Below are 19,214 nucleotides of genomic sequence, written 5' to 3'. Positions count from 1 at the left end.
GTGAAACATCATTTAAATGACTGTAAATGATGCATTAATACAATGATGAAAGTATTCTTTATTTCCTTTTTTTTTTTGTAATCCCTCAGCTTATGAAAATGACCATGCTTGAATCATCATATATGCCACTTAGCAGACGCTTTTATCCCAAAGCAACTTACAGTCATGCATGCATACATTACATGTGGGTGGCCCCAGGAATCGAAGCCACAACCCTGGCGGTACAATTGCCATGCTCTAACAACTGAGCCATACTGAACCACAAGTATGGGTACATGTTTGACATTACTCTGATTCTACGTTTTCCATATAAAAACCCCCCAAATGTTTTTAAAAACCCTATCTGGATCACTATTACTTTGAAGAAATCTGACAGTCCTTGGCTTTGGCCTCCGCTTTGGCCTCTATCCCTAGCCAGTGATGGCTGGGGTTAAAAAATATCATGGTGCCACTGAGTCTTCAGTACACATGGCAGGGCTCTAAGTATGACAGGGGCGAGAGGCAATAGGGTTATAAGAGGGGATCAGAACTTTCAGATGGCGGCCTGTAGCTTGTAATCAGTAGGGGGGGATTTTTTCATTGTGGAGTGCCTGAGGCATTGAAGAAACACACCCACCATCTACTTACATTGGGAGGGGGACCCCAGTCTTTCCCACATATTATACTTCACAATGGTGTTTTGTACCAGCAAGTGGAAAACCACTCTAAGCGAATGAACTGGCCTTTCTTATAAAATAAACAAAACAAAGGAAATTGACAATAATGCCAACTACCTCCACCCCCCTATAACTAACAGTGATCTACAACTACCAAGTATAGAGCTGCCGCGCTTGCATACAGTGTGTGTTGGGAATTCCCTTTATGGGAATTTCCCATTATTTTTGGATACACATGAGATTAAAGGCCACATCTATCCATTCTGTAGTCTGTCTAGATAAGTGTCAGGCTAAGTATTCCCATTGCTGATAAAGTGCTAGACAGGGACTGATCTCGTAAACACCCGGTTAATGGAAACCTAGTGGCGCCAGGAACTGTTTTGCCACGTCATCTGACTTGAAATGAATGGATTTGTAAATGTATGTAGTCAGACATTGTTTCTATCAAAAGGTCGCCGAGATACCACATTTTTCCACTCCATAAAGGTGGGCTTTGTGTGTGTGTGTTCACATATAGACCAACCGTGCAGTTGTGTAGGTGTTTGGGGAGTAAATTCCTGTCAACCCCAACCATGGCTTATCTGTGGGCTGTGTGTGTGACACTATGTGTGTGTGTTTGTTCTATGCAACTGTAAAATAAGGATTGCTTTACAAAGCTACAATCTGAAACACAACTAATTGAATTCTTGAATTAAACTTCTCATAGAATCACCCTCTTTTCACTGAATAGATGTAAATGTGTGAGAATGATAAGAACTGGCCCAACCGCATCCATCTTCCCCAGACTGCATATGAGTGGGTGAGCATCCGGCGTGCTATGTCATCTCGAGACTGTGGCTCAAATGACACCCTATTCCCTATTTAGTGTATTATTTTTGAGGGAATAGTGCACTTTATAGGGAATAGAGTGCCATTTGGAACACAGTCTGTGACTTGGCTCTTCGGAGGACTTTGAAACCTCTGATGGAGTTTCTAACTCTTTCGGCTGCTATAGTCCCTTGACACAATTATAGCGAGGCCTTTTTTGACGGAGGTCACAATTCCTATAAATGAGGCCCTATTTGCATCTGTACGGCAACAATGACCTAGTGTCTGTACTCTACTTCTATATATACCAATCAATCAATCAATCAAATGTATTTATAAAGCCCTTCTTACATCAGCTGATGTCACAAAGTGCTGTACAGAAACCCAGCCTAAAACCCCAAACAGCAAGCAATGCAGGTGTAGAAGCACGGTGGCTAGGAAAAACTCCCTAGAAAGGCCAGAACCTAGGAAGAGACCTAGAGAGGAACCAGGCTATGAGGGGTAGCCAGTCCTCTTCTGGCTGTGCCGGGTGGAGATTATAACATGGCCAAGATATTCAAATGTTCATAGATGACCAGCAGGGTCAAATAATAATGATCACAGTGGTTGTAGAGGGTGCAACAGGTCAGCACCTCAGGAGTAAATGTCAGTTGGCTTTTCATAGCCTATCATTCAGAGTATCTCTACTGCTCCTGCTGTCTCTTGAGAGTTGAAAACAGCAGTTCCGGGATGGGTAGCAAGTCCGGTGAACAGGTCAGTGTTCCATAGCCGCAGGCAGAACAGTTGAAACTGGAGCAGGACTGGGGACAGCCAGGAGTCATCAGGCCAGGTAATCCTGAGGCATGGTCCTAGGGCTCAGGTCCTCTGAGAGAGAAAACAAGTAAGAGAGAAAGAAAGAGAGAGAGAAAAAGAGAGAGAGAATTAGAGAGAGCGTACTTAAATTCACACAGGACACCAGATAGACAGGAGAAATTCTCCAGATATAACAGACTGACCCTAGCCCCCCGACATAAACTACTGCAGCATAAATACTGGAGGCAGGATATAGGATATAATCATTAAAGGCTGTTCAGGACACTTTTTAGAGTTTTGAAGTTTAGAGTTTAGAATTATATTGTGTTATTGTACAATATTACACCACATAATACATATTACAGACTTAAAACCATATTGTATATACTGTATGTGACACTATAATCCTCTGTAGGCAGTCATAATACACTATATCAATATCAGCCATTAGGCTAAATCGTCAATACAAATATAGAAAAAACAAAGGTACAATAAACAAAGTAACATCTATACCTCTTTGAATTGCTAAATAATTCAATTGTGTTCAAGATTGCTATACACTGGGACTCCAATAACAATGGAGCTCTGCAATATTAAAGCTGATCTACCCACTAAATAAAAACTAAAAACAATGGAGCTTAATGATCCAGCGATCTACTACTTTAGTGTCTCTAACACACACACGCGCATGCACGCACGCACGCGCGCGCGCACACACACACACACACACACACACACACACCTTGTTTGGTGCTTCATCTGCCTCCCCTTTAAATAACTACTCTCTGACAGGGAATGTCCAGTTCCCTAAGGCCATATTATACCCGTAACAACTGGTCCTGGACTTGTTGTGTTGTTTAACTCAAAATGATTTGAGGACTAGTCTGAAGACAACTGATCCCAAATCAGATGTTAGGGCCAGGATGTAACCAGAGCCTCTGTCTCACTGGTCTCTAGTCCACTTGCTGTGTTCACTTCAGCCACACAGGACAGCTGGGAATGTGGAACAGACACACAGGACAGAGTGCCCATTCAGGCTACTCTGGGAAGGGGTTTCCCAAAGTGTGTACAAACACACACAGTCAGACAAGGAACATACACAGTCACACAAATGCACACACACACACACATACTGTGGGACCTGAGTTTCTATGGTCAGAGCCCCTCGCTGTCTCACACTGTCACTCCTCCTGACTCTGCACCCCAAAATATAACTTGACTGGCAGTCATCCACCAATCAAACTAAAATCCAACAAAAGTTCCTCAAGCTGAGATGTTGTCTGGTTTGTATCACAAACACTCCACATGATTGGTCAAACAACATTTATTTTATTACAAAAATATATTTTCAATTAAACAGGTTAAAACAGATAATCACATTTTGATGTGTCAGTTCGGAGGTAATTTCTCCAAATGTAGTTTCAAATGTCAGATCTGAAATGGCACTTTTTTTAAGGTTGCCATGTTGCGGAGAATTTGTCTCCCACACCGTATTGTCTTACCAGGATATGGGAAACATCCTGCTTAGGTGTACCAGGATTCAGACGACACCTCAAAACACATTATGTGATATTCATTTTGATACAGCACTATAAAGATTTGAAAAAGCCCCACTAATAGCAAATACAGTGCCTTGCGAAAGTATTCGGCCCCCTTGAACTTTGCGACCTTTTGCCACATTTCAGGCTTCAAACATAAAGATATAAAACTGTATTTTTTTGTGAAGAATCAACAACAAGTGGGACACAATCATGAAGTGGAACGACATTTATTGGATATTTCAAACTTTTTTAACAAATCAAAAACGGAAAAATTGGGCGTGCAAAATTATTCAGCCCCCTTAAGTTAATACTTTGTAGCGCCACCTTTTGCTGCGATTACAGCTGTAAGTCGCTTGGGGTATGTCTCTATCAGTTTTGCACATCGAGAAACTGAAATTTTTTCCCATTCCTCCTTGCAAAACAGCTCGAGCTCAGTGAGGTTGGATGGAGAGCATTTGTGAACAGCAGTTTTCAGTTCTTTCCACAGATTCTCGATTGGATTCAGGTCTGGACTTTGACTTGGCCATTCTAACACCTGGATATGTTTATTTTTGAACCATTCCATTGTAGATTTTGCTTTATGTTTTGGATCATTGTCTTGTTGGAAGACAAATCTCCGTCCCAGTCTCAGGTCTTTTGCAGACTACATCAGGTTTTCTTCCAGAATGGTTCTGTATTTGGCTCCATCCATCTTCCCATCAATTTTAACCATCTTCAATGTCCCTGCTGAAGAAAAGCAGGCCCAAACCATGATGCTGCCACCACCATGTTTGACAGTGGGGATGGTGTGTTCAGGTTGATGAGCTGTGTTGCATTTACGCCAAACATAACGTTTTGCATTGTTGCCAAAAAGTTCAATTTTGGTTTCATCTGACCAGAGCACCTTCTTCCACATGTTTGGTGTGTCTCCCAGGTGGCTTGTGGCAAACTTTAAACAACACGTTTTATGGATATCTTTAAGAAATGGCTTTCTTCTTGCCACTCTTCCATAAAGGCCAGATTTGTGCAATATACGACTGACTGATTGTTGTCCTATGGACAGAGTCTCCCACCTCAGCTGTAGATCTCTGCAGTTCATCCAGAATGATCATGGGCCTCTTGGCTGCATCTCTGATCAGTCTTCTCCTTGTATGAGCTGAAAGTTTAGAGGGACGGCCAGGTCTTGGTAGATTTGCAGTGGTCTGATACTCCTTCCATTTCAATATTATCGCTTGCACAGTGCTCCTTGGGATGTTTAAAGCTTGGGAAATATTTTTGTATCCAAATCCGGCTTTGCTGCACTGAAAGTAAAGGGGCTGAATAATTTTGCACGCCCAATTTTTCAGTTTTTGATTTGTTAAAAAAGTTTGAAATATTCAATAAATGTCGTTCCACTTCATGATTGTGTCCCACTTGTTGTTGATTCTTCACAAAAAAATACAGTTTTATATCTTTATGTTTGAAGCCTGAAATGTGGCAAAAGGTCGCAAAGTTCAAGGGGGCCGAATACTTTCGCAAGGCACTGTAAATATTCAATCATATATAATACGGTGAATACATATTTCCAGGCACAAATATCATAGGTCAACATATATAGGTTAAATTGAAAATAGATTACTTACTCAAAACGTGAACAACATCCAAATATACAGTACAACAAATAGCGCCATGCTAACGACAGACAACGTTATTACAGTATCTTCAACCGGAAAGAAGCTTATGTATTTCAAATTCAATAAATCTAAAAAAATAAATATGTGCATTAATGACTACTTTGGTAAACAGGTTAGGAAAGTGCAACAGGTTAACAATTTGATGCCGGAATATTGAATTGAGGTATGTGACATTCAAATATCGTAATTAACATCCAATTTCCCATCTAGATTTTCTACAGACCACGCAATCAATCATCTCCACACAGAAACACAACCATGCAGTATCATGTGATAATTCATATGGTTCATGTAGTCAAACATGAGTGGGGTTTGCACTGGAAATCGCTTCATCTTGCCAAACCAAAGGTATTTCACAAAAAAATATTTTACACTTACTTACTTTTTCCACTGGTATTTATCAGGTATTTACTTATTTATCAGAAATTATATGGTAACAATGGGTACTTTATGGTATTTCCTTTAAGGCACTCAACCCATTCAAATGGTGGCCAGTGGTGTTTGTTGTTACGAATCCGAAAGAAACAGATAATTCAAAGTCACTACTGTGTTACATTTTACCATGTAGTATCCTGGTAAATACCTGGTCTTTTATGTACTGTAAAATAAAGTGCTAGCGCTATTTCTCACACTACGACCACCAAGCTAGTACTGACACTCCAACTCTGCATCGCTAATCTATTCGATTCAGTCTTTTAACAACCAAAAAGCATGGCAGCGTCTGAAGTCCAGGTAGTACCTCCCTGTTTCAGTCCATTTTCTTCCATTTAGTGCCTAATGAACACAACCCAGTTGAACTAGTCAGTTTTCTAAGCTCCCCGGTCCCAACCCTTCTTAGGGTGCATGTAGTGCTTTTTTTTCAGTGCTCAATTATCGTCAGTTAGCGATATTTGTCTTAACACCCCCATGGGGTGGGAGGGGCAGTAACTCTCATAGCTTGGGAGTAGGGCAAAGTTGCCCCTAGATGTTGGGTCAGTTTTGCATTTTCCCCACTTTATGGTTTGGATTGGGGAATGGAAAATTATCCTATAGCTGTACCTAGGGGAAACTTCACGCCAGAGCTCATAGCCTGACACACTCCATGCAGTGTTTGAGGTACTCCACCGCATGTGTGTCATCATATGTCATCTTGGGCATTGGAGTTCTGACGAACTCTGGCACTTTGTCCAGGTGGGACTGGGTGCTAATTACCGCTGACGCCGCCCCAGGTGAAGGCCCACTTTTAGTTTTTGATTTTTGTCACAGGTGGATTGGCGCTGTTCCTCAGCAGTGATTCGGCCGAGTCCGTGCTCATGCGTGGGGAGATCCGGTGTCCTTTATGGACTCGGCACGTGGAGTTGGCATCTCTAGTAGGGCTCTGGAAGATAAATGAATGATGATCATGAGTAAAAGTGTTCCTTCCCATAGCCTAACTAGGCATAGTAGCACTTTGAGGATAATGTATGAAACACTCCAAATAAATAACATTATCATTATAGCATTATTATTATTTTAGGGAAGTGCTCTTTGTTGTTCCCTAATGTGATAGCTGACCAATCAGCCTGTTACCAAACCTTAGTCAACTTTTTTGACCCGATACAATGCTATTTTACAGTCAACGAATTGACAACAGACTTTCAGCACGCTTATAGGGAAAGACATTCAACAAGCACAGCACTTACACAAATGACTGATGATTGTCTAAGAGAAATTGATGATAAAATAATGTGAGGGCCGTCTTGTTAGACTTCAGTGCTGCTTTTGACATTATCGATCATAGTCTGCTGCTGGAAAAACATATGTGTTATGGCTTTACAACCCCTGCTATATTGTGAATAAAGAGGTACCTGTCTAACAGAACACATAATCCAGATCTCCAACATAATCCAGGTAGAATCAGGAATTCCCCTGGGCAGCTGTCTAGGCCCCTTACTTTTCAAAATCTTTACTAATGACATGTAAAACCAGTGTGTATATGTATGCGGATGACTCAACACTATACGCGTTAGCTACTACAGTGACTGAAATGACTGCAACACTTAACAAAAAGCTGCAGTGAGTTTCAGAATGGGTGGCAAGGAATAAGTTAGTCCTAAATATTTCTACAACTAAAAGCATTGTATTGGGATAAGTCATTCACTAAACCCTAAACCTCAACGAAATCTTGTAATGAATAATGTGGAAATTGAGTAAGTTGAGGTGACTAAACTGCTTGGAGTAACCCAGGATTGTAAACTGTTATCGTCAAAATATATTGATACAACAGGCATAGTAGCTCGGAAGGTACAGACACACGCATACGCACACAAACGCTAGCACACCCACTTTACACACACGTACATTGTAATATTGTTGTATTATACATTTTGTATTGTAGATATGTAGTGGTGTAATAATGTTTTATGATGTACTATTTTATCTTTGCTTTATATGTAATGTAAGTGTCTTAGAGTGTTTGGACTCCAGGAAGAGTAGCTGCTGCCTTGGCAACAGCTAATGGGGATCCCTAATAAATACAAATACTGTATCTTATTAGCCGATAGCGAACTGTATGAAGAACATGTCTGTCGAAACGTCATTGTATCATCAATCCTCAATAAATGGCAAATAGGGGAGGGACACAAAAGCTTCCTTTCATGGCTATTTATTTTACTCCTGTAACACGTTTGTATGTAATGTATGTTAGTAATGACTATGTGTGTGTGTGGCCTTACCTGTGCCTGTGTGTGTAGCTGCTCCTGTAGTCGAGATACTTCCTCTTGGAGGTCCTGGATCCTGCCCTGCGCTCTCTCCCTGTCTGCCCGCTCCGACTTAAAGTCATCTGTGTAGATGAGAACCTGTGAAGAAGAGAGGGAAAGGGTGAGGGTGTGTGTGAGAAAGAGATAGGGATATGTTTCTGATGTGTACGTGTCAGAGAGAGAGAGAAGGAAGAGGGAGAGCAAGAGTGGGGAGACAGAGGGACAAACAAACAGAGAGATTGAAAGAGAAAAATAAAGATAGAGAACGTGAGAGAGAGAAAGAAAGAGAAATTGAAAGAGAGAGGAGTCAGACGATCCTAGACCAGACTAACCTGTTGCTCTAGCATCTGGATGCGGTCCTTGTATCGTCTCCTGCTCTCATCCAGCTCTCTCCCCAACCTCCCACAGTCCCCCAACTTCTCCTCCAGTAGGCCGTTGAGCCTGGCTATCTCCTGCTGGAGCAACCCAGCTTTGGCTGAGGCCAACTCTGGGAACAAGCCCAGGCCAGGCCCAGGCTCTTGTGTAGGTCTGGGCCCTAACATAAGCCCCATACCTGGAGCAGGGCTGGAGGAAACAGCCAGGGCACTAGACTCATTCAGCTTCTGACACAGGTACCTCACATACTGTTCCCTGCTCGAGTCATACTTTTGCCATTTGGAGTTTAGACCTTCCACCTGGGAAAATGAAGGAGGGAGGGAGGGAGGGGAAGAGGGAGACATTAGTCAAAAACATGTACACACACTTGCGCACACACAGCTTCACACAAACACACACACAGAAGGCTGTTCAACTTTGGTTCTGATAGCCCATATGCTATGACAATGTTGGATAACTACAGTCTGCAAAAACACGACAGTAATTACTACAGTATATGTGTACTACAGTTTCTTTACTATAGTATTTATACTTTAATAAACTGTAAATAGTACAGTATACTAGAGTCATGTATATTCAATACTACAGTATTCACTGTAGTGTTTTTGCAAAAACACTGCTGTGCATAGTGCTGTAAAGTCTACAAAAACAGTGAATACCATTGTATACTATAGTATTTTTTCATGTGGGTAGAATGGGGTTTCTACAGTGTGTTTCTGCTTACATATGCCACTCTTTGAGTTAGCTTTTGGTTCTCTTCTTGAAGTTTGCTGACTCGAATGTCAACGCGACCAGCTTCCGTATAATCCAATATCTGACCATGAAAAGGGGAAACAAGAGCTCAAAATGATACTATCCATTTATAAATCCAACAGAAACAAACACAAATAACTTGGCTGAAAAGCACATAATGGCAGAGACAGAGCGATTCCAAATGCTTTAGTACACACACCTCTTTTTCATTGCTTTCTTTGTTATGTTTGAAAGACAGTTATAGTGCTCTTCCCAGTGAGCACAAGACATTGAAAATACGTAATTTGCCAATGGGGTTGTAGCTCGGATGTAGCTACTGCTGTTCTCCTCTCTCAGTTGGAGTTTAGTGCTTGCAACCCCAGGATTGTGGGCTTTTGGGTTCGATTCCCGCATAGGCCACATATACTGAATATAACATTCAGTATATACACAGTTTGTGGATATGAGTTAGCTATTTACACTCGTACCCCTCTACAGGTTCAAAATAGCAGATATGGGTGATGATAAATGCCTAAATTGGAACACAGTGAATGTACAGTAACATGCTATATGTGAAGTCAAAATGCAAGGTCTCTGCTTCCCAGCGCAGTACTGGTTTTGACTGAACTTGAACACCGCGCGTGACAATAAGTTAGCCCCATCTCTCCCGCAAATGTTGTCTGAGTGAGGGAAATGCTATAAATAAAGAGGACTCAATGTATTTTGAAAGATGAGACATTGAGGATTATAATACCACTTTGATGTCACACAAGCAAGCCAAACACCCCTTAGTTCAAATGTGCACTTCCCCATTCCATATCATAAAACTCATGTAAAATACAGTGCCAACGATTATGATCACAATGTTTGATGTACAGTTAGTTACAAGATGACATGGCGTATTGTGACAAAATTTGGCAGGAAACACGAATCTAAATGCACTCGTGATTATTTTATAGTCGTACCAAAATTAGTATTTGCTTCTCTGAATTGCCTTGTGAAAGCCTAACATTGTAAGATCGTATTTCGTAACTTAGCTAGCAATATAACACGCTTTCAAATCATGCCCACCTGACCAGATTGCGATTTAGAATGGACCATTTTTGAATGCGTAAACAATTACGTAGGATATTACGTAGGAACTGTGCACACTTTGGAGAGGTATGTTTCCACATGGAGACACCAGCTAGACCTATCACTTGTCATTTCTTTGTCTTATGTTGCACCTACCCCAATTTTACCGTGAATGTTCTTATCGTGTTACTGAATGTATCCAGAGCATTTTCAGAGTTCGTATTCAACAACTGCAGCGAAAAGTACAGTAAACGTAAAATCAACAGTGTAATGTTTGGATTCAGTCTTGTGTCAGATTAACTGTTTTGTCCTCACCCTTTAGTCTAATATAAATTTTTTCCATAATCTCCAAACGGTTCCCCTTTTGATTGCTACCCTATTTACGCATGTGCTTTCCACATTTCTGCTGTAAGAAACATTTCAACTTAGCCCTATCTTTAGGCCAATTCCCACGAGTGTAAGGGGTTAACTATAATTTGCCTTGCATAAAAGTGCTGGATAACTATGCTATTACACACTTATTATAAACTGGGTGAGTCGAGCCCTGAATGCAGATAGCAGTAGCAATAAGGCACCTCAGGGGTTTGTGGTACATGGCCAATATAACACGGCTAAGGGCTGTGTCCAGAACTGCCCTTAGCCGTGCTATATTGGCCGTATACCACATCTCCTCGGGCCTTATTGCTTAATTATACAACCTTCATACACACCTCTTTTGCCTTCTGCTGCATTTTCACCTCCTCCGTCACTCTCTCTCCTCCCTTCTCTCTCTCTAGTCGGCCCAGTAACTCCTGACACACCCTGACTGTGGCTCCCAGTTGGCCCCGGAGCTGGTCGGCCTCTCCAGCCAGCGAGGTGCACAGGACGGCACGGGTGGCCTGGGCTCGGTCCCTCTCGGCCAGGGCAGAGCGGAGCCTCTGGATATCCTGGTCCTTCTCGTGGTCTGATTGACGGATCACACTCTCCAGCTCTCGCTCCATCTCCCTCAGCAGCTTCTGCAACCTCTGTATCTCCTTCAGGGGTGGGAGAAAAGAATAGAATAGGCTTCAGTGTCAAATGTGTGTCAAATGCAGAAGATACTTAAAAAATATATATTATTATTATTGATGGACAATATAGCTTTTTAGAATGTTTTATTGTATTGAATTATGACTTGTATCTGACACAGATGTGTTTGTTTTATGAAGTTAAGGCGAAACAACACTGACACCTGAACCGCTGCAGTTGTACACATTGAAATAGAAAAAGCAACATCCTCTCTGTACTGCAAGGTGGTTTTGAAGCAGGGACATTTTTATCAAGCCTGGTTGGCAAGTTTGGTGGTAGGTTAGGCCTACACTAATAGTCTTCCCAATAGACCAAGTGCGTATAGGAATGGTGTAGGCTAGTGGCTATTTTCAGAGAAGACCATTTACAGGAGGCCTAAACTACCCTGCTTGCATAATGTGTAAATTGAAAATGAAAGAAAGAAAATACATACAGTGCCTTGCGAAAGTATTCGGCCCCCTTGAACTTTGCGACCTTTTGCCACATTTCAGGCTTCAAACATAAAGATATAAAACTGTATTTTTTTGTGAAGAATCAACAACAAGTGGGACACAATCATGAAGTGGAACGACATTTATTGGATATTTCAAACTTTTTTAACAAATCAAAAACTGAAAAATTGGGCGTGCAAAATTATTCAGCCCCCTTAAGTTAATACTTTGTAGCGCCACCTTTTGCTGCAATTACAGCTGTAAGTCGCTTGGGGTATGTCTCTATCAGTTTTGCACATCGAGAGATTTTTTCCCATTCCTCCTTGCAAAACAGCTCGAGCTCAGTGAGGTTGGATGGAGAGCATTTGTGAACAGCAGTTTTCAGTTCTTTCCACAGATTCTCGATTGGATTCAGGTCTGGACTTTGACTTGGCCATTCTAACACCTGGATATGTTTATTTTTGAACCATTCCATTGTAGATTTTGCTTTATGTTTTGGATCATTGTCTTGTTGGAAGACAAATCTCCGCCCCAGTCTCAGGTCTTTTGCAGACTCCATCAGGTTTTCTTCCAGAATGGTCCTGTATTTGGCTCCATCCATCTTCCCATCAATTTTAACCATCTTCCCTGTCCCTGCTGAAGAAAAGCAGGCCCAAACCATGATGCTGCCACCACCATGTTTGACAGTGGGGATGGTGTGTTCAGCTGTGTTGCTTTTACGCCAAACATTACGTTTTGCATTGTTGCCAAAAAGTTCAATTTTGGTTTCATCTGACCAGAGCACCTTCTTCCACATGTTTGGTGTGTCTCCCAGGTGGCTTGTGGCAAACTTTAAACGACACTTTTTATGGATATCTTTAAGAAATGGCTTTCTTCTTGCCACTCTTCCATAAAGGCCAGATTTGTGCAATATACACCTGATTGTTGTCCTATGGACAGAGTCTCCCACCTCAGCTGTAGATCTCTGCAGTTCATCCAGAGTGATCATGGGCCTCTTGGCTGCATCTCTGATCAGTCTTCTCCTTGTATGAGCTGAAAGTTTAGAGGGACGGCCAGGTCTTGGTAGATTTGCAGTGGTCTGATACTCCTTCCATTTCAATATTATCGCTTGCACAGTGCTCCTTGGGATGTTTAAAGCTTGGGAAATATTTTTGTATCCAAATCCGGCTTTAAACTTCTTCACAACAGTATCTCGGACCTGCCTGGTGTGTTCCTTGTTCTTCATGATGCTCTCTGCGCTTTTAACGGACCTGTGAGACTATCACAGTGTAGGTGCATTTATACGGAGACTTGATTACACACAGGTGGATTGTATTTATCATCATTAGTCATTTAGGTCAACATTGGATCATTCAGAGATCCTCAATGAACTTCTGGAGAGAGTTTGCTGCACTGAAAGTAAAGGGGCTGAATAATTTTGCACGCCCAATTTTTCAGTTTTTGATTTGTTAAAAAAGTTTGAAATATCCAATAAATGTCATTCCACTTCATGATTGTGTCCCACTTGTTGTTGATTCTTCACAAAGAAATACAGTTTTATATCTTTATGTTTGAAGCCTGAAATGTGGCAAAAGGTCGCAAAGTTCAAGGGGGCCGAATACTTTCGCAAGGCACTGTATATTTGTCATCAATGATCGTTTTAATACTTGCAGAGCAGACTTTGAAATTAAGTAGGGCTATAACCTAATATTAAAAAGCACAACTATGTTTCACAGGGTTAGCCTAAACATTAAATGCACATGATACACATTAAGAACACATAACATACAGTAAATTCTACTCACTTGTTGTCTCAACTCTGCTTGCTGAACCGCATTCATTTCTGTGTCTTTCAATTTTAGCTTCAGTTTGCAGATTTCTTTGCATAAACTTTCCAGCAAAGATTCGGCCGGTGCTATGACAACAGGGTCATACCCTTCCACATTGATACAGGTATTTTCGTATTTGCCTAACCTAGCCTTCAAATCTGCGATTAAATTGTCCCTTTTCTTGATTTTCTTACTTAATGTGTCAATCTCCAGCCGAGTTTCGTGGTAGAAAGTAGTCAATGTATGGCAGCTCCGTATTTTTGATTTCAGCGTATCATTATCCAAATCGACATCCATCGTGTTCTTTATTCCAGTCATGTTCCTTATTCCAGAGGTCATGTATCGCTGTTGCTTCTGACAGATGTGGATGGGGAAAAATCTTCAATATTCCATCAACTTCTGAAATGATTCTGTTTATTAGTTCGACAGAGTTTGTGTTCGTAGGTTATGCAACATGTCTTCAAGATTAGGTTGAGGAGGATGTCAACTATGTAGCCTAAAGGATGTGCCTCATCTGAATTTGGAAATATATAATTCCGACAATTACAGGGGATTTCCAAGAGGGGCTTCCCCGACACAATAGGTGGATTTTTCTTGTACTTTACTTTTTAACAACGTCGGGTAAATTGACAACTCCTTTCCGAGTTGATCAATCATCCATTCCAGTAACAATCTTAATGATATGCTTTCGTTCCTTAATAAATGTTCTAACAATAAAGGACACTGGACTAAATTGACAGTTTGACGGGAGCAAAATAAAAAAACGCAGCTGCTTGAACTATTTGCACATGCGTACGACTTTTCCGGTAACATAGTGGGCTAACGTTACCTCCCTCTTGTGACATGCGTAAATCCACAGATCATGCAATTCTGGTTTGACGGTTTCTAAACTAGCGGCCTTTGCTTGAGTAATCCGCCTGGTAAAAAATCCGTGAAGCAACGCTGTTTTATCGGATGGAATGTAAATGAGTTGCCGGTAGCTCTATTTTCCTGAATGAATGACAATGAATGAAATGAATTTATGTACCTCTAATCTAGTGTGTTTAATTCAATTGTTTACAAACCAGATGTTGTATTCAACATGATGTGATAAATGAGTTTACCCATAGGCAATGAATTTTCAACCTCAAATTTATCGAGCCTACTTTGGGATTTTAGCCAAAAATGTATGGCCAGTACGGGTATCGAACCCGCGACCTTCGCGTTATTAGCACGACGCTCTAACCAACTGAGCTAACCGGCCAGATGACACGAGATAGTGAGAAAATAAAAAACAACATGTGTTCACTCTTCAAGCCAAGTTCGTGATGATATATTGTAACAACGGCAGGTCGCACCAAGGCGTAACAAATCATGATACAATTGTAACAAAATCGGTTACCAATGTCACATTTATTTTCCGTGTCGATGAAGATCTAAAGTGGTGGTGTAAAGTACTAAAGTAAAACGACTTTAAAGTACTACTTAAGTAGTTTTTTTGGGTATCTGTACTTTACTTTACCATTTCTATTTTTGCCAACTTTTACTTGTACTTCACTACATTCCTAAAGAAAACAATGTACTTTTTACTCCATACATTTTCCCTGACACCCAAAAGTACTCGTTACATTTTGACAGGAAAATGGTCCAATTCATATACTTATCAAGAGAACATCCCTGGTCATCTACTGCTTCTGATCTGGCAGACTCATCAAACACAAATGCTTCGTTTGTAAATTATGTCTGAGTGTTGAAGTGTGCCCCTGGCTATCCATCAATAAAAAATATAAAAAATGGTGCCGTCTGGTTTTCTTAATAAAAGGAATTTGAAACGATTTATACTTTGACTTTAACTTTTGATACTTAAGTACATTTTAGCTATTCAATTTACTTTTGAAACATAAAACCAAATACTTTTCGACTTTTACTCAAGTAGTATTTTACTAGGTGACTTTCACTTATACTTGAGTCATTTTCTATTAAGGTATTTTTACCTTTTTTTAAGTATGACAATTGAGTACTTTTTCCACCACTGCCCAAGGCCATGAACTCAAATAAACACGAAAATAAGTCAAAACATTGGTTCAGACAACAGACAGATTTATTTATTGACCATTATTTTATCAGGTTAGATGACTGAGAACTCACTAAGTGGAGAGAATCATGGCATCCCAATGCTCTTTAATGCAGTTAAGTTTATGCAAGAAAACTGATGGATTGGTAATTATTTGTATTTTTAATTAGTGATTATTAGATAAATTACACAATAATTTCAATACCATTCTCATTACAGTGCAATACAATTCGAAAATTGCATGTAAAATACAACAAAATACAAATACAACTATATATATATATATATATATATAAATATATATATACAGTACTAGTCAAATTTGGACACACCTACTTATTCAAGGGTCTTTCTTTATTTTTAAAAATATTTTCTACATTGTATAATAATAGTGAAGACATCAAAACTATGAAGTAACACATATGGAATCATGTGCTAAAAAAAAGTGTTAAACAAATCAAAACATATTTTAGATTTGAGATTCTTCAAAGTAGCTTTAGTATGGTCAGGGCGTGAGTTGGGTGGGTTGTCTATGTTCCATTTTCTATGTTGTGTTTGCGTTTGGCCTGGTATGGTTCTCAATCAGAGGCAGGTGTCGTTAGTTGTCTCTGATTGAGAATCATACTTAGGTAGCCTTTTCCCACTTGTGTTTCGTGAGTGTTTATTTTCTGTTCTGTGTTTGTATTTCACCGTTCAGGTCTGTTTTCGCTTTGTTCTCGTGTTTTGTTGTTTTTGTTCGAGTATTCATTTTCATTAAAAGAGAATATGAATACTTACCACGCTGCATCTTGGTCCTCCTCCCTCTCTCCCAACGACGAACGTTACAGAAACACCCACCACCAAAGGACCAAGCAGCGTGGTAACAGGCAGCAGCAGCAGCAGCAGCAGCGCTCTCAGGACTCCTGGACATGGGAGGAGATTCTGGACGGCAAGGGACCCTGGGCACAGGCTGGAGAATATCGCCGCCCCAAGGCTGAGCTGGAGGCATCGAAAGCCGAGAGGCGGTGGTATGAGGAGGCAGCACGGCAGCACGGCTGGAAGCCCGAGAGGCAGCCCCAAACCTTTCTTGGGGGGAGCCCATGGGGAGTGTGGCGAAGTCAGGTAGGAGACCTGCACCAACTTCCCGTGCAACCGTGGAGAGAGAGGGACCGGGCAGGCACCGTGTTATGCCGTGAGGCGCACGGTGTCCCCGGTGCGCAGGCATAGCCCGGTGCGGTACATAGCAGCGCCTCGTATCGGCCGGGCTAGGTTGGGCATTGAGCCAGTTGCCATGAAGCCGGCTCAGCGCATCTGGTCTCCAGTGCGTCTCCTTGGGCCGGGGTACATGGCACCAGCCCTATGCATGGTGTCCCCGGTTCGCCAGCACAGCCCAGTGCGGGCTATTCCACCTCGCCGCACTGGCCTGGCTACGGGGAGCATTCAGACAGGTAGGGTTGGGCAGGCTCGGTGCTCGAGACCTGCAGTGCGCTTCCACGGTCCGGTCTATCCGGTGCCGCCTCCACGCACCAGCCCTCCGGTGGCAGCCCCTCGCACCAGGCTGTCTCTCCGTCTCCTCCCTACAGGTGCTCCCGCCTGTCTAGTGCTGCCAGAGTCTTCCTCATGCCCAGTGCTGCCAGAGTCTCCCGTCTGTCCTGAGCTATGCAGAGTCTCCCGTCTGTCCTAAGCTGCCAGTCTCCCATTTGTCCTGCGCTGCCAGAGTCTCCCGTCTGTCCTGAGCTGCCAGAGTCTCCCGTCTGTCCTGAGCTGCCAGAGTCTCCCGTCTGTCCGGAGCTGCCAGAGTCGCCCGTTTGTCCGGAGCTGCCAGAGTCGCCCGTTTGTCCGGAGCTGCCAGAGTCGCCCGTCTGTCCGGAGCTGCCAGAGTCTCCCGTCTGTCCGGAGCTGCCAGAGTCTCCCGTCTGTCCGGAGCTGCCAGAGTCTCCCGTCTGTCCGGAGCTGCCAGAGTCTCCCGTCTGTCCGGAGCTGCCAGAGCCGCTCGTCAGTCAGGAGCTGCCAGAGCCGCTCGTCAGTCAGGAGCTGCCAGAGCCGCTCGTCAGCCAGGAGCTGCCAGAGCCGTCCGCCAGCCAGGAGCTGCCAGAGTCGTCCGCCAGCCAGGAGCTGCCGGAGCCGTCCGTCAGCCAGGAGCTGCCGGAGCCGTCCGTCAGCCAGGAGCTGCCGGAGCCGTCCGTCAGCCAGGAGCTGCCGGAGCCGTCCGTCAGCCAGGAGCTGCAGGAGCCGTCTGTCAGCCAGGAGCTTCCAGAGCCATCTGTCAGCCAGGAGCTGCCGGAATCGCCCGTCACTCTGGTGCTGCCGGAGTCGTCCTTCACTCCCGCCTGTCCGGTGCTGCCGGAACCTCCTGTCCATTCGGGACCCATTGCTAGGGTCCCCAGTCCGAGGTCGGCGGCGAGGGTCGCCGCTTGAGAGAGGCCACGGAGGTGGATGAGGAGGCGGACAAAGACTATGGTGGAGTGGGGTCCACGTCCCGCGCCAGAGCCGCCACCGCGGACAGACACCCACCCAGACCCTACCCTATAGATTCAGGTTTTGCAAGCCGGAGTCCGCACCTTTGGGGGGGGGGGGGGGGTACTGGTGTCGTTAGTTGTCTCTGATTGAGAATCATACTTAGGCAGCCTTTTCCCACTTGTGTTTCGTGGGTGTTTATTTTCTGTTCTGTGTTTGTAATTCACCGTTTAGGACTGTTTTCGTTTCGTTCTCGTGTTTTGTTCTTTTTCGAGTATTTTGAGTATTCGTTTTCATTAAAAGAGAATATGAATGCTTACTACGCTGCACCTTGGTCCTCCTGTCTCTCTCCCAACTACGAACGTTACACCACCCTTTGCCCTTTGCACACTCTTGGTATTCTCTCAACCAGCTTCATGAGTTAGTCACCTGGAATGCATTTAAATTAACAGGTGTGCCTAGGTAAAAGTTCATTTGTGGAATGTTTTTCCTTCTTAATGCGTTTGTGCCAGTCAGTTATGTTGTGACAAGGTAGGGGTGGTATACAGAATATAGCCCTAATTGGTAAAAGACCAAGTCCATATTATGGCAAGAACAACTCAAATAAGAAAAGAGAAATGACAGTCCGTCATTACTTTAAGACATGAATGTCAGTCAATACGGAACATTTCAAGAACTTTGAAAGTTTCTTCAAGTGCAGTCGCAAAAACCATCAAGCACTATGATGAAACTAGCTCTCATTAGGACCGCCACAGGAAAGGAAGACCCAGAGTTACCTCTGCTGCAGAGGATAAATTCATAAGAGTTACCAGCCTCAGAAGTTGTAGACGAAATAAATGCTTCACAGAGTTCAAGTAACAGACACATCTCAACATCAACTGTTCGGAGGAGACTGCGTGAATCTGGCCTTCATGGTCAAATTGCTGCAAAGAAACCACTACCAAAGGACACCAATAATAAGAAGAGACTTGCTTGGGCCAAGAAACACGAACAATGGACATTAGATCTGTCAAAATCTGTCCTGAGATATTTGGTTCCAACCGCTGTGTCTTTGTGAGATGCAGAGTAGGTGAATGGATGGTCTCTGCATGTG

At 42.8% G+C, this 19,214-nt stretch overlaps 1 protein-coding gene and 1 non-coding gene across 2 annotated transcripts; both read right to left on the bottom strand.

The window, feature by feature from the left end:
* Positions 1 to 3,564: 3,564 nt before the first annotated feature.
* On the bottom strand, positions 3,565 to 15,336 carry LOC110534311 (TNFAIP3-interacting protein 2). The gene is made up of 6 exons (XM_021619092.3): positions 13,609 to 15,336; positions 11,057 to 11,359; positions 9,265 to 9,354; positions 8,498 to 8,839; positions 8,142 to 8,264; positions 3,565 to 6,805 (listed from the first exon to the last, which is right to left on the bottom strand). The coding sequence occupies exons 1-6, from the start codon at positions 13,969 to 13,971 to the stop codon at positions 6,671 to 6,673; spliced, it is 1,356 nt and encodes a 451-aa protein (XP_021474767.2). The 5' UTR covers positions 13,972 to 15,336; the 3' UTR covers positions 3,565 to 6,670.
* trnai-aau (transfer RNA isoleucine (anticodon AAU)) lies at positions 14,802 to 14,875 on the bottom strand. The gene has a single exon. It is a non-coding gene; the product is annotated as a tRNA-Ile (tRNA).
* Positions 15,337 to 19,214: the final 3,878 nt, after the last annotated feature.

Source organism: Oncorhynchus mykiss, chromosome 10 (assembly GCF_057628025.1).
Source record: "Oncorhynchus mykiss isolate SJ-2025 chromosome 10, ASM5762802v1, whole genome shotgun sequence".
NCBI classification, from domain to species: Eukaryota; Metazoa; Chordata; class Actinopteri; order Salmoniformes; family Salmonidae; genus Oncorhynchus; species Oncorhynchus mykiss.
Note: the sequence above shows the minus strand (reverse complement) of the source record. Positions and strands in the feature narration are given on the sequence as shown.

Excerpts from the sequence above, each read along its gene's own strand:
- LOC110534311 (XM_021619092.3), bottom strand. The coding sequence starts at position 13,971 with ATGACCTCTGGAATAAGGAACATGACTGGAATAAAGAACACGATGGAT. Across the intron at positions 11,360-13,608 it reads AAGCAGAGTTGAGACAACAA|GAGATACAGAGGTTGCAGAA; the intron begins GTGAGTAGAATT and ends CCACCCCTGAAG. Across the intron at positions 8,840-9,264 it reads TAACTCAAAGAGTGGCATAT|GTGGAAGGTCTAAACTCCAA; the intron begins GTAAGCAGAAAC and ends TCATTTTCCCAG.